General features: G+C 57.5%; 6 protein-coding genes across 6 annotated transcripts; 3 read left to right on the top strand and 3 right to left on the bottom strand.

Annotated features, from left to right (window-relative positions):
• Positions 1 to 113: 113 nt before the first annotated feature.
• VDBG_02222 (predicted protein) lies at positions 114 to 2,102 on the bottom strand (the record flags this gene model as incomplete). Its single annotated transcript, XM_003007988.1, has 3 exons — positions 114 to 887; positions 1,071 to 2,004; positions 2,059 to 2,102. The coding sequence occupies 3 exons, from the start codon at positions 2,100 to 2,102 to the stop codon at positions 114 to 116; spliced, it is 1,752 nt and encodes a 583-aa protein (XP_003008034.1).
• Positions 2,103 to 4,517: 2,415 nt separating this feature from the next.
• Positions 4,518 to 6,651, bottom strand: VDBG_02221 (ser/Thr protein phosphatase family; the record flags this gene model as incomplete). Its single annotated transcript, XM_003007987.1, has 1 exon — positions 4,518 to 6,651. The coding sequence occupies one exon, from the start codon at positions 6,649 to 6,651 to the stop codon at positions 4,819 to 4,821; it is 1,833 nt and encodes a 610-aa protein (XP_003008033.1).
• A 684-nt stretch (positions 6,652 to 7,335) lies between these two features.
• VDBG_02220 (glyoxylate reductase) lies at positions 7,336 to 8,440 on the top strand (the record flags this gene model as incomplete). The annotated part of the gene is made up of 2 exons (XM_003007986.1): positions 7,336 to 7,626; positions 7,796 to 8,440. 2 exons carry the CDS (start codon positions 7,336 to 7,338, stop codon positions 8,438 to 8,440), a joined length of 936 nt encoding a protein of 311 aa, XP_003008032.1.
• Positions 8,441 to 9,402: 962 nt separating this feature from the next.
• On the top strand, positions 9,403 to 10,952 carry VDBG_02219 (sugar transporter; the record flags this gene model as incomplete). The annotated part of the gene is made up of 3 exons (XM_003007985.1): positions 9,403 to 10,595; positions 10,652 to 10,720; positions 10,778 to 10,952. The coding sequence occupies 3 exons, from the start codon at positions 9,403 to 9,405 to the stop codon at positions 10,950 to 10,952; spliced, it is 1,437 nt and encodes a 478-aa protein (XP_003008031.1).
• Positions 10,953 to 11,402: 450 nt separating this feature from the next.
• Positions 11,403 to 12,986, top strand: VDBG_02218 (glutamyl-tRNA(Gln) amidotransferase subunit A; the record flags this gene model as incomplete). The annotated part of the gene is made up of 3 exons (XM_003007984.1): positions 11,403 to 11,532; positions 11,592 to 11,796; positions 12,023 to 12,986. 3 exons carry the CDS (start codon positions 11,403 to 11,405, stop codon positions 12,984 to 12,986), a joined length of 1,299 nt encoding a protein of 432 aa, XP_003008030.1.
• A 197-nt stretch (positions 12,987 to 13,183) lies between these two features.
• VDBG_02217 (pre-mRNA-splicing factor 38A) lies at positions 13,184 to 13,996 on the bottom strand (the record flags this gene model as incomplete). The annotated part of the gene is made up of 1 exon (XM_003007983.1): positions 13,184 to 13,996. The coding sequence occupies one exon, from the start codon at positions 13,994 to 13,996 to the stop codon at positions 13,184 to 13,186; it is 813 nt and encodes a 270-aa protein (XP_003008029.1).
• Between the last annotated feature and the right edge of the window lie 171 nt (positions 13,997 to 14,167).

Here is a 14,167-nt window from a genome sequence, read left to right as displayed (position 1 = left end):
TACACACCAGATTTAACCCGGGATGAACACCGAAACACCCAGGGAGGCCGTCCTGGCTCCCCCATGCTGTCACCTGAGCTTGGTACAAAAGAAAATAATGCAGCCACCAATACCTAGATGAACCCCACCTGGAACTCATCCGCAATCCCTGTTGGCGCTCTCAGACCAAAGTCTGGTCTGGTCCCCATCCCGACACCTCCCTCGAGAGGTGGTGTCTTCGCCCTCTCGACCTTGCGACGATCCTCCGCCCACTGTGGTGGAGGTGAGCGTTCCCGGAAGCTTGGGCTCACCAGTGGCGCGTGGGGCTTGCTGACATCCGCACCGCCGCCGTCGGCAAGCGGCCAGCTCGAAGCACCTGGTGGGGGTTCCTTGGGACTCTCCTGCTGCAGGCGTGGGCTCGCACCGAGCGGCGACGGTGCTTGTCTTGGCGAAGAAAATGTGTCGCCTTCGTCGAACTTTGGAAACTGGTATGAGGGACTGAGAGGTGAGCCTTCATCACGCAGCGGGGGTGCGGGAACGTTAAGCCGCGGGGGCGCTGCTCGGCGATTCGCTGGCGAAAGACCGTAACTGCGATCCGCGTCGATGACTGGCGACGGCTGAGGGCGGCGTGGGGGCAAGTTGAAATCCTGTGGTCCTTTGGAGGGGTGATCTGGCTCAACGGGAGACCGCAGCGGCAGCCCGGTTCTGGCGACGGGAGGTGGCGCGATGCGCGGGGCAGGCTCGTGTGGTCGCGGTCGGGCATTAGGCATCCGTTGCGCAGGTGGTGGCCAGGGTCGTGGGGGGCCTCGCATTTGTGGCGGTGGTCCTCTCGGAGGCCCATGAGGTTGTTGTGTGCCTCGTACATCGACCGGTGGTGGCGGTTCGCCTGGCGCTCCTCGGCGGCGGTCCTAGATCGAAGTTGGTGACCTCAGTCGGGCTTACATTGGCGCCGGACTTGGTTCCTTTTTGTCGAGCCCAAAGTCGAAACCAAAATCAATTCGACTCAGCTCCTCAATATCCATGGATACGCTCTGACGACGTGTAGGGTGGTGCGTGAGCGTATCTCGCTTTGCAGTCACATCACGAATTACAGGTCGATCCCAAGAGCCCATTTCTTGATCTTCATGCGAAGATGCTGGGGAAGGGAGTGAGTCGATATTCTGCGGGCGGCGGGGTATTTTTCCGGCTGTGCTGAACCCCGGTGGCGGAATAACGTTCCCTCTTCTAGTGCTGGGGTTGTCACGGGCGTGCCAGGGTTTCTCCGTGCTATTCAGAGACGGTGGCGGCGACGGATATGACCTCGGCGGTGAGTGTGATTTTGTTAATTTGAGAGTTCTGTTCTCATCTACAGCCGATGCCGGTTGCAACTGCATCGGGCTCGTTTCTGCTCGTCTCAGTGGTTTAACGGGCTGCAGTGTTGCTGGGCTCGATACGTCGAGTGGAGACAGGTTGAATTCGAACTGTCCAAGAGGGCTCCTGGGGATTTGCGGTGCGGTCGAGGCAACAATCGGCGTCGATGCTTTGGCACCAGACGAAGTAGACGGCCGTTGTTGCTGTTGGGTCCTCGAAGGCGTCGAACCTGACGAGCCGTCGCGGCAGAAATGGACATCAAGGGGGTTGACCCAACCGGTGCCGCGGTTTGAGCCGGCAGTCCCTGGCCGGCCGTTGGCTGCTGCCGGCGTCATTGGCGGTGGTACTAGGCTCGTGGAACTCGCATTGTTCCAGCGTGTGCGCAGATTCGTTTCTGAACCGTAGTGACGAACGCCGGAGCCGATGCTCGATTGCTGGGTCGCATGGAAGCTAGCGCCGGCCCCAGCAGCCAGGTCAACCATGCTTCCGCTGCCGTGCATGTAGGGGAGCTTCGGACGGGGTAACGACCGGTTGGAAGAGGCTGTACCCGGGCGTGGAATGGGCGTGCTCGCGTCCAGGTGTAGGAGGTCCTGCTTGTTAAGAGTGGTGCCGAAAAAGTCGCTGTCGCCATCCTTCGGCTGAGGCCCTTCAAGGTTAGCTGACTTGTCATTTTTCCTGGCAGTGACAACGTCAGTAGCTATTCAATTCGGTCGCGCAAGGAGGGCGTACTTCTTCTTGTCCCCTCCGAGCTTTAGCCCGAAGAAGGACACCATGATGACGGTGACGGTGTGTCAAACAGTGGAAAATCGGTGGCGAAGGTAGCTGGAAAAAGCGAGAGGAGTAGTGAAAAAGACTGGCTTGAGCGCAGGCGCGACTGCACTTCTTTTCTCTCTGTGCTGTCCAAATGGTCACGTATCGTACGGTATCGCGCAACGATCGGCGAACAAGTAAAAAAAAAATAAACGTCAGACGGTTCGTGTAAGACAGGCGACAGGCTAAGGCTGGCGGCAGGAGAGCAAAGCTTCAATCAAGGATAACAATCAAGGTCTCAGGGTGCGACGGCCATGTCTCGGTCACGAGAAGAAAAAGAATGCCCAGGGAGGGTCGACAAAGATGTGGTTGAAGCTGGCAGAATTCCTGCCGTTCGGCCGAATAGTTGAAGTAGTTCCTGTTCCTCGGTGGATGAGCAAGTGCTGGCGCGCGCACAGTAGCTCAGGGGCTGGTTCCTCAAGGTCAGGGAAAAGAAGGCTCAGCGAGCTCGTGCAGGTTGCGGTGCACAGCCTGTATGTGCAGTTGGGTCCGAGTGACGCCCAGTCGAGTCTGACCGACGATAGTGGGGTGTGCGCGGGGCGACAAAAGCAAGGGCGAGGGCCTGCGGATGTGAGAGAAGGGGAGACTGCTTCCTGGATCTCCTCTCTCAGGCTGGCGTGAGACTCGTCGATATAGAGAGGAGAGAGAAAGAGAGAGAGAGAGAGAGTGTGTGTGTGGACGCAGCATTGGTCGTTGTCCCCCAGGAGTAGCGACGACGAGAATCCAGGGGGCGCGAGTCGGGTTGATGAGGGGGCGAGGGCGTCGTAGGAAAGGGAACGGCAGCCGAGGGCGCAGCTTTGATGGACGCCTCCATGCAGGTACCAAAAGGGCTTTAACTTTTGGCGATGACTGAATGGCCGACCCAGAAACAGACGAACAAACATGGGACACGGGCCCTAAGATGCAGCCAGACGCACCGGCCATTCATCCATCCACCTACCTACATCATGCAGGAACAGAACATGTTGCTCTTTTGCCCGTCCAGGAAGGGAAAAGGGTGGAGATGAGGAGACGAGGAAATGAGATCCCAACGCGCCGGGGCGCTCAAAGGGAACAACGACACCCCGGGGCCAATGGGATACCTGCCTATGGGTACTGGGACGTGGGATATGGGCCATGGATGGAAGGCGACCCTCCTTCACCGGAACCTCAAATCACCAGCAGGCGCTGGCACACATACACAAGCCCTTCACTGGCATTCGACGCAATCTCGCCTGTCTGCGCGGGGGCGACGCGTGTTGAGCATGGGCGTATGAGCATGACGAACTTTGAATAACAGTGACACCGCAGACACCGATGCCTCATGGACGGACAGGCCAAGGGGTCAGGTCCGCTTGGACTACATTGCGGTATCGGGTCTGCGCTGGTGTAACAGACGACTGTCATGTCCGCCCCGAATGACGAGATGATCGACCAGCTACCGCAAGACCAAAGGCGGATGAACGGGCATTTACAGTTGCAGTGCACTGTGAATTCAGGCGGGCTTGGATTTGTGGGTGTGGGAGCCGGCGTGGTGAAGGGGAGACGAAGGAACAGCGAGGTCAGGTACCCGAGTAAGTCTGGTCAGTACCCAAGCAGGTCAGATCCGTCTCAGGTGCCGCGCGGGTGCTGCCGGCCACCAGTCCGAATAGGTAGGGGGGCGGTCCGCACACGTTGTGTGCTTGTCGTCCTCATCTCGTCACGATGGACGACCATGTTTCCCCGCCCCCCCTTTCTTGCCTTGGTTGCTGACTCCCGAACGGTCTGTCAGGCCTGCAGGCCAAGCTCCAGGGACGCGGCATGACATCCGAACTCGCGCGCCCGTGCTCGGCTGCCAGAAACCCCGAACCAGCAGAAACAAAACCAGCAGGGCTGACATATGACGTGGGGGGACCATCATCTACGTAGCAGAAACAGGTCAATGAGGGTCCTCCAACGTCCAAACGGTGTTTCATCGTCCTTCAGATCCGTCCGGGTGGGTTGGGATGCGTAGGGCTCATCCCGTCGATCTCAATGAGGCGGACACACTGAGCAACACTGGGGCCACCCTGACATGACACGTCGACACCGAATCATGCATCCCGGACCATCCGTCTTCGTGTTCTGCCGCGAGACGGTTGGCATCAGGGCCTTGACATTTGTTATCTACGCCCCGTCAATCCTTTTTCGTTTGTTTATTTTTCCTCTTGCAGACTTTCCAGCTGCAGCGCTCCTTTGTCTTTGACTCGTACCACGCGAAGCAAATCCCAGCTGTAGCGCAGTCAATAGCGTCTGCGCTTGTGGCCCGGCGGGAACTGGTCCCCGGGCGACGGAGCTTTGCCATGTGCTGCTGCTGCGGTCGCGGGAGATGCGAGACGGAACCCACACCCATGTCTGATGCTCAGCAACATACTTGTAAGCCAAAATGGTACCAGTGTAAGGTTTGATTCTCCGCTCCATGTGAACCGTGCAGAGAAAGAGTAGAAAAGAAAGGAACCCAATGCCTGAATGCTTGCTGCCCAGGACCCCCCCCCCCCTCCTCCCAGATTAGAATTCCAAAGCGATGCCATGCGCCCACCCCAAGAACATGATGACACGAGACCAGATATAAAAACATGGCTGCGACCTAGATGACAGAACATACAACTTAACGGCCAGCGCTATGGCCAAATTTAAAGTCAAAACCCCCCCAAAACAGAAAAAAAAAGAACAAAGTCAAAATCAACACTCTCCCTTCCAGTTCTCGCCGATCCACTTGGCCATCTTGAACGTCAGCGTCTCGTCGTCCCACTTGTCCACGTCGCGGTCGCTGTACTCGCCGCCGCTGAACTTGAGCGCCATGATGACCCACTGCTGGATGAAGTCGAGGAAGACAACGTCGACCGTCTCAGGCTCGCTAGCGTCCGCGGGGAAGCCGACCTCGGCCTGCACGCAGTTGGGCTGCGCGTAGAATTTGAGGGGCGTGTGCTCCGTGTCGTCGCCGTCGGAACCGAGGCCGTCCTTCGTCGTGTAACCGCCAATGAGGGCTGGACGGTCGCTCAACGGCTGCTGCTGACCGTCGCTGCCTCGCAAGTCAGACTGGGGTGAGAATGGCGCGTCGTTGTCGACGGAGAGGTCCTTAGCAGCCATGGCCTCGGGCAGGTTCAGCAAGCGCGTGTCGAGGGCGGCCTCGAAGATGTGGTCGCCCGTGTTGAGGAGGGTGATGACCTTGCGGGCGACGGCGTAGGGCACATTCCGGACGAGGCGGAACTTGCTGATGAACGGCGACACGATGTAAGTGCTGTCCTGTGTGAAGGGGCCCTCGAAGATGTCGAATCGCATGGTGCCCGTGTTGATGATGGCAAGGCGCGGCTTGTCGTCGTGCGGCTTCTTGATCACGTCTGGCAGCACCTCCGTCTCGAGCCATGTGTAGAGGCTGCTGTTGCTCGGGTATTCAGCCCTACTCATCCACAGGTCGCGCGGCGCGCAGCCAAACTGGTGATCGAGCTTGAGGCTCGTGCGCGCACGATCGATCATGCTGCTGACGTGCTTGCCGCGCTTGGTCGGAAAAGTCGTCGAGTTGAGGCCTGTGTGGTGGTGCAAGCCGTAGAGATTGTTGTCGATGTAGCTGCGCGAGTACTTGACAGAAGCGGCGGTTGAGACTGTGTCATCTGCCGCCTTATCCCTCTTCTTGATCTCGTCGACTGAGGCCCAGCCGATGGTTTCCATGTAGCGCCCACTGGCCAAGGCATACGAGTTTGCATCAAAGCGAAGGGCATCACGAACGTGGGCATGCCCACCAAAGAAGAGAATAGGTGTGAACCAGCTCTGTGCACGAATGGCCTTGAAAATGGCCTTGAACTCAGGCATGCGCAGGCCAACATGACCGATGACGACAAAAGCATCCGGCTTCTCTTCGTTGAGGACCTTCTGAAACCAGGCCTCCTTGACCGTATCCTCGACCGGCTGGACTACGGTATTGTTGGCGTTCATGGTAAAGTCAAAGATGAAGCCGAACGCGATGATGTTGAGGCCCTGATTTTTCGTTGTGAACTTGCGGTAGCGCTGAGCCTGCGGCACCTGTGTCCCTGTCTTGTCGTCCAAGTAGTCGAGGTTGGAGGCAATGTAGTTATGCTTGAAGTTGGGCACGGTGATGGCGTGCTCGCGGTCGGCCGTCGGTGCCTGGTAGAGCTCATGGTTACCGGTACACAACAGATCGACCGACTGCTCGCGAAATATGTCGTACGTAAAGAGGCCCTGCGGGCTGGAGGCGTCGTACAGGCCGTTGCCCTCGACGCGGTCACCTGTATCCACGAGTAAAAGGTCAACACCCTTGTCATCGGCCTGTCGACGCATGTGCTCCGCAAAAGAGACATAGTCGCCCCAATCAGCAGAGTACTGTGGTTCTTGGAGATGACCGCCGAGCCAGCCGTGCGTGTCGGTCGTGTGAAGGAAGTTGAGCTTGCCCCAAGTCAGGTCGCGCATGGGGGCAGCGACGGGCTGCACCGCGCCAGGCTGTGCTGCTTGCGCGACGCTGCATAGCGCGCTTAGGAGAACGATTCTAGACAGAGACATGTTGATGTGCGCTGCCTTCGTTATTGATCAGATGGGCGAGAAACCTTGTGGGTGTAGGTGTAGGAGCGAAATTCCTCCTTGGATGGCCTATGTTGCTGGGCGTGACTCCCACGTCACAAGGCAGCGGCAGCTACAGCAGCTCCAGCTACGCCTGCCTCCCTCTTTGCGGTTTGCCTTACCGCAGGTACCGTGAACTGGGAGGAGCTACCCCTGCATAGTGGGGTCCAGCTACAAGGGTTCTCCCCCTCTGCCGAGCCACAGAAATCGCCCCCGTGGTGCGCCACATTAGGAGTTGACTTTGGACACTCTGATGCTCCTGATCTCAACGTTGATGGAGAAAGTCACTTGGCTCGTGGGATCAAGCGGGGTTCGGATACGTCGACGTCAGTTCTGCCCAGTCGGCACATTGGCGCTGCATACCGCCTGTCAGCCATCTCCTCCAGGATGGGCCCTCACTCTGAGGTGAACTAGGGGTACCTACCCAGTTGCCAGAGCACAGTCCTGAATTGCGAGAGGTCGGGATTGTCGCCGACGTCTCTGGACCGACGGCCATGAGTCCGATGCGAGCGCTGCCTGGGCGCGTTATCCTACGTGCCAGCTTCGAAAGAGCTTCGAAGGAGCTCCTCTTCCCGTCATCTATATGATTCAGTCTGAGGCTGTCTCTGCCGGCTCTGTTAACCAAAGATGACACGTAGGAAAGCCGATGCTACCACAAAGCCTTTCGCGATGCCTGGTAACAAACCAACCATCCTCCGACTCGGTGAGAATATCAAGTACAACCCTGACTACTACAGAGACACATTCACGCAACTTTTCGATGTGGTCGCAAACGAAGAGCCGGATCGAGCCTCGTTCATTGCAGCACTCAAGTCAAAGAAGTATGGTAATTTCTCTGCCATATTTCGCCCGCATTTTCAGTCAGGGGGCGAGATGGGACAGTGGGACGATGAGCTGATCTCGTACCTCCCACGATCCGTACGCATCTTCGCCTCCGCTGGGGCGGGCTTCAATTGGGCTGATGTCGACGCCCTCGGCCGCGCAAAAATATGGTACGCCAACCGGTGCCGGCGCTAGCGACGAGGCTGTCTCGGACACGGCCCTATTCTTCATCCTCTCCGTCTTCCGTAATTTCTGGCGTTCGCAGCGCGCGGCGAGAACCTGCGACCCGGAGCAGTTCATGGCCATGCATCGCCTGGTCGGGAGCATATCCTGGAACCCTCGCGACCACGTTCTCGGCATTGTCGGCTTGGGCAACATCAGCAAGAAGGTCGCCCTCAAGGCACGGAAAGCGCTCGGCATGAAGATACACTACTTTGACGTCTGCCGCTCGCCACCAGAGGTCGAGCAGGAGCTGCAGGCGACCTATCACTCTACCCTCCATGAGCTCCTTCGCGTGTCGGATTGTGTCACGCTTCACGTCCCATTGAACGCGCATACCCGGGATCTTATCGATGGCGATGCCATTGCGGCTATGAAGGATGGCGCGAGGCTCATCAACACGGCGCGGGGTGAGGTCGTCCATGAGCAGGCTCTGATAGCGGCTTTGAAGAGCGGCAAGTTGTCGGCGGCGGCGCTCGACGTGCACTACCACGAGCCGCAGGTTTCTCCGGTGCTTGCTGAGATGGAGAATGTTACGCTGACATGCCACAACGGCGGTGCAGCAATAACAACCCGACTGAATTTTGAGCTGGGGGCGATGAAGAACATTGTCGAGGTGGTTGGCACTGACGGGGAATTCATTGGCGAACCGTTGACGCCGGTAAATAGGAAAGCTTTCGAGGCTTCTTGAGGAAAGTCATACAGCAAAGATATAATAGAAAGCCTATCTCATTGTTAGCTACAACCACACTTTCCCCGCCCGACATATGCGCACCATTTCATTGATGGCAGGTCTAACATGATCCCCAAATATGATAATCTTTCGCAGACGGAAATTGAAAGTACAAGCATTGCCGTTCTCGAGGCTCTCAAGAAGAATGTGGTCACTTATTTGTACAGCTACGCCCGTTCGGTGTGATTTGGTACGAGGGCTATGATAACTCGAGGGTTAGAGGTTCCTGCCCAATATTTGAAGGGATGTGTACTGTGTTTGCGTGGAAATACCATCTGTATACTTGGCATAGTGATATTTTTGGGTAGTATAGCTTATGAGGCGGAAAAAGGAGCATCGGTGTTGTCGCCGATGGCATGCATATTCACACACCTGCCCGGGCTGCTGGTTGACTACAACGGCATTGTCACCGACCAACTTTGCAAGTCTCTCCGCACCTAGCAAGAGCAGGCCACTTATTCACACTATGCACAGCATTTGGTGATCGTCTTGATGTACATCGGCAACCCGTGACCGTGGTCTACACATGGAACCCTGACGTGTGGTTCGCAGCTGCGTTGCCACGGTCCAAAGCTGATCATACCCCGGATTTACTCCGCAATCCCTATGCCGAAAATGTCCCAAGGCATCTCGTCTGACCTCAGGTATATATACATGATCCCATATCAGTCTCTGTAGCTTTGTCGAGACGGCGAGTCGTCACAAGTGTTTTGGTCACAAGTACACCATATAATCTTGCGAAAATGCGTATGTTCAAAGCCGACTTTTTCAGGCCCAAGGCGGCAAGAACTATGCATTTCTCGCACTTAAGCAACAACACCAACCCGACATGGTGGAAAGATGCCGGCCTTCGCAAAAACGTATATCATTGCGTTGGTCTCTACTTTTGTGTCTTCTACTTGGGTTATGATGCCTCACTCATGAACGGACTCCAAGCCATACCAGAGTGGGAGGAATACTTCAACAACCCTTCAGGAAGCGTCCTGGGCTTCATATCCGCCAGTCTCTTCCTCCCAGCCATTGTGACGCCCTTTGCGGCTTCCTGGATCAACGGGCTCTGGGGCCGCAAAGTCTGCCTCGGTGTCGGATCAGTGCTCTTGATCCTCGGCGCTTTCCTCACGCGTTCGCCACGAACATGGGGACATTCATCGGCGGGCGTGTCATCATCGGTGGCCGCCGGGCCCTTCGGCAAGATCACCGGCATCGCCATGCTGCAAGAGCTGGCGCACCCACGGCTACGCCCGTACGTTGCCACTGCGTACTACAGCAACTACTACCTTGGCCAGATAAGCGCCGCTTGGTTCTGTTTCGGGACCTTGTCCTGGCGGTCTACAGAGTGGAGGTGGCGCGCACCATGCCTCTTCCAGGCCTTCGCGCCGTTCCTGGTACTTGTCCATTTGTTCTTCATGCCAGAGAGCCCTCGATGGCTGATTGATAACGACCGGTCGGAAGAAGCCCTGAAGATCCTCGCTCAGGGGCACGCCAACGGCGACATCAACGATGAGCTTGTCAGATACGAGTACGAAGAAATTTGCCAGGCCATCCAGTCCGAGAAAGAAAACCAGAAGAGCAAGTACTCGGACTTCTTCAAGACACCGGGCAACAGACGTCGCCTTCTCGTGCTGGTGACAATGGGCACAGGCTCCAACTGGGTCGGCAACGGCATCATCGCATATTACCTGTCTCCGGCGTTGAAGCTCGTTGGCATCAACAAGGCAGACCAAATTGCGGGGATCAACGGCGGCCTGGCTGTCTGGTCGCTGCTATGGGCATATCTCGGAGCCCTGAACGCCGAGCGCGTCGGTCGGCGGCCGCTATGGCTCGTGGGCACAGCTGGCATGTTGTGCACCTACATCCTGATCACGGGGCTCAGCGGGTCTTTCGATCATAGCCCGACCCGCTCCGTTGGCATCGCCGTGGTGCCAATGATGTTCATGTACAAGACGTTTTACTGCATGAGCTGGTCACCGTTGCCGTTTGCCTACGGTGCGGAGATTCTGCCCTACCATATGCGACTCAAGGGTCTGAGTATTGAGCTCAGCGTTCAGAGCGTGGCCCTGACATTCAACCAATGGGTCAATCCCGTGGCGTTGGAGGCCATGAAGTGGAAATAGTATGTTGTGAGGCGGAGTGACTATCGCAAGAGAGAAGCGGACTAACTCCAGACAGCTACATTGTGTACATTGCCTTGATCGCGATGTACCTCGTCCTCATCATCTTCTTCTTCCCGGAAACGAGGTAGGACCTGTGCTCACGACTCGTTGGGGCACGCCAATCTGACAGTTGACCGTACAGGAACATGACGATCGAAGCAGTCTCGATCTTGTTTGACACAGGCAGGAAAGGCGACGCGCTGGCAGCATCTCGGCAGTTTGTGCACGGCAAGGAACAGCCAGAAGAGGGGCATGTTGATCACGTTGATGACGCTGGGAGACAGCCGAACGACAGGGCGCAGATCAAGGTCGTTTGAGGAAGAAGGGAATGGCGTGGAACTAGGGGGGGAATTGACACTCTATCGGACTCCATCCTGCACTGCCAGTGACACTTGAAGAGGCGACGGGTTGTGGTACTTGCATTCTCTATGGTGTGTATGTTTGGAGCCATGCTTCCCAAGTCATTTATAGGTCATGAGAAAACTGTAGCTGGTGCCATGGATCCAGAAAGATTGCACTCGTCTGCCATTGCTCTGAAGCTTACAAGTTCATAATGGCCGTGGATTGTCATTCATCAATTCAATGCTTTGTGCAGGAATGGAGTGCGAGTTGGTCATGCTTGAGGTGTTGATGGAAGAGGTTGGTGCATGGACGGTGGACAGGTGTTATCGATAAAGCACTTCTGCGTCCGACAGCTCTGTAGCGCAACCACGAACCAGACTTGCCATGAGCATCATTATCGATGGCGACACCATTGAGACGGCCACATGTCTCCTCATGCCAAACTCTCGCGGATACGGCCACGGTCGGTGATCGCTCTCACCGGCCGAGCTGCAGGTCTAACTAGAGGCGTTGGCCGGCGCCATCACCATGACCTGAACCACTTCATTGCCCGAGGTCAGCTGCACCCCATTGCACCTCGCTGAGCTTCACTGACGACCGAACCATCGAACCAGCTGACCAGCAGTCCGAACCATTGGCACACGGCAAAGGACCGGCTCCCTTCAAGTTAGCAGTCAAAGACAATATCGCGACGAAAGACCTCCCGACGACATGCGCCTCCGCCATCCTCGCAGAACACGCCAGCCCTTTCGAGGCGACCATCGTGCGCCAGCTCCGCGAGCGCGGCGCCGTGGTCGTCGGCAAAACCAACATGGATGAGTTTGGAATGGGATCCCACTCTGTTCACTCGTCACGCGGTCCCGTCCGGAACCCCCTCGCTCCAACACCAACCTCTGCTGGCGGCAGTTCCGGAGGCAGCGCCGTTCGCGTTCCGCGTCTGAGACGCAGCCGTCGCGATTGGCACAGATACAGGCGGCTCCATCCGCCTGCCGGCTGCGTACTGCGGCGTCGTTGGCTACAAGCCCTCGTACGGTATGTTGTCCAGGTTCGGCGTCGTCCCGTACGCGAACTCTCTCGACACGGTCGGCCTGTTGGCGAGCAGCGTTGTCGCCCTCGAGAAGCTCGTCTTCGAGACGGGCCTGGATCTGGAGCATGACCCGAACGACCCTACGTCTCTGTCGAGCGAGTTCCGCCAGAGCCAGGCGCAGCAAGCGCCCGAGCAGCGGCGCCTCAAAGTCGGCCTGCCGCTCGAATACAACATTGAGGAGCTCGACCCCCAGATCCATGCCGCGTGGGTCAAAACCGCCGAGACGCTGCAGGAGCTGGGCGTCGATGTCGTGCCTGTCTCGCTGCCATCTACGAGACACGCTCTCTCCGCGTACTATGTCATCGCCCCAGCCGAGGCGTCTTCGAACCTGGCCAAGTATGACGGTGTCCGCTACGGCAAGCGCGGCGAGGGGAGCGACGCGACGGGCCAAGTCCTCTACTCGGAGACGCGAGGCAATGGTTTTGGGGATGAGGTCAAGAGGCGCATCCTGCTTGGTTCTTACAGTCTGAGTTCGGAGGCTATGGACAACTACTTTATACAGTCGCAAAAAGTGCGCAAGCTCGTGCAGCGGGACTTTGACCGCGTGTTCCGCCTCGAAAACCCCCTCTATGACGAGCAGCAATTCGACCTGAGCGACATGACGGGTGACGTCGAGCTGGAGAACAAGCTTGGCCCCCAGCAGGTTGACTTTCTCCTGTGTCCCACGGCGCCCTCTTTTCCTCCGAGGATCGAAGATGTCGAGAAGCAGACCCCTGTTCAGTCGTACACAAACGACGTGTTCACTGTCCCGGCCAGTCTGGCTGGGCTTCCTGCCATCAGCATCCCGGTTCCGATTCAGTTTCCGTCTCCCGAGGCCGACGACAGCCGAAAGGTGGCTGGGTTGCAGATCATCGGGCAGTACTGGGATGACAAACGCGTGCTGCAGATAGCAAGGCGTCTTGCGGAGAAGCTCGCGGCGTAAGACATTGTGGCAGAGTTTGCCAGCTGGACTGACATTGAGCCAGGCGGGGGCTGAGGCTGTAACATTATGTAAGGTAGTAGACAATACCCCTGGACGATTGGTAGGCATGGAGCTTGGGAACTCGCGTGCTCCTCGGTGATCGGTGATCGGTGATGTGAGAGTTGTGCATGATCCAGTGCGATTGACGTTGCCGCAATTCAGGGCGTTCGCTCCCGACTCCTTGATCGACTTCGCGATGGGCTCCTGTCGACGTCCATTCTGCCGCCGTTCTGTGGCCTCTCGACAATCTCGCCGTCTGACTCATCATCTGCCCTGCTACCTGGCGTCTCATCCTGCTGCTGCTGCTGCTGCTGCTCTTGCTGCTGTTCCTCGTCGTCGGCATCGAGGAGTTCGTCAATATCGCCCAGAGGACTCTCCCTCTCTTCCAACTCTCCAAGGTCCACGAGGTCTGTCCTCCTCGGCAGCTCCCTGAAACTCGTCGCGCACACTCTCGTCTTTGTCAACAGGTCGTCCACAAACTCATCCACAAACGTCAAGCTCGTGCCTTGTCGCCCCTTCCGCCGCAGCTTCCGCCGGTCGACGAGGTACCTCTCGAGAATGGCATACACGTCCTTGGCGCGTCTCGTCATGCGAATGTAGAAGCAGGCGAGCGCGCGCAGATACTTGAACTTGTCGCCGCCAAAGCTCAGGTACATCTCGAGGACGGCGTCGCTCGGCGCGAGCTGCAGCAGCTTGAAGGCGAGGCAGAGGAAGGGCGTGGGCTTCTGCGCGGAGCCGTACGTGCCGCCGATGAACTTGACGTCGTTGACGACGCGGTCGACGATGCCGGCCTCGTTGAGGGCGAAGCACTGGTACTGGAAGTACTGCGCGTCGACGATGCGCCCAATGACGGCCTTCTCCATGATCTTGGCCGGGTTCTCGCCATTGGGGGCCAGGGCGGCTGCCGTGCCGCGGTCGTCGAGGAAGCGCCGCTCGTTGGCGTAGATGGTCTTTGTGTCGGGTTTGCCCATGGTTGGATGTGACGGGCGCGTGGCCTGCGCTTCGCTCGTGGTGAGTTGTTTCGCAAGATGGTAATGGATGACGGGACGTTGTTCGTGATCGGCAGGATTTGAGTGGTGGGGCTGATGGTCGCCGTAAGGTGGTCGTGGTGAACATGGGTTTCGTGCTGAACTGGAAGTGGG

This window comes from Verticillium alfalfae, genomic scaffold (assembly GCF_000150825.1).
Source record: "Verticillium alfalfae VaMs.102 supercont1.2 genomic scaffold, whole genome shotgun sequence".
Taxonomy (NCBI): Eukaryota; Fungi; Ascomycota; class Sordariomycetes; order Glomerellales; family Plectosphaerellaceae; genus Verticillium; species Verticillium alfalfae.
Note: the sequence above shows the minus strand (reverse complement) of the source record. Positions and strands in the feature narration are given on the sequence as shown.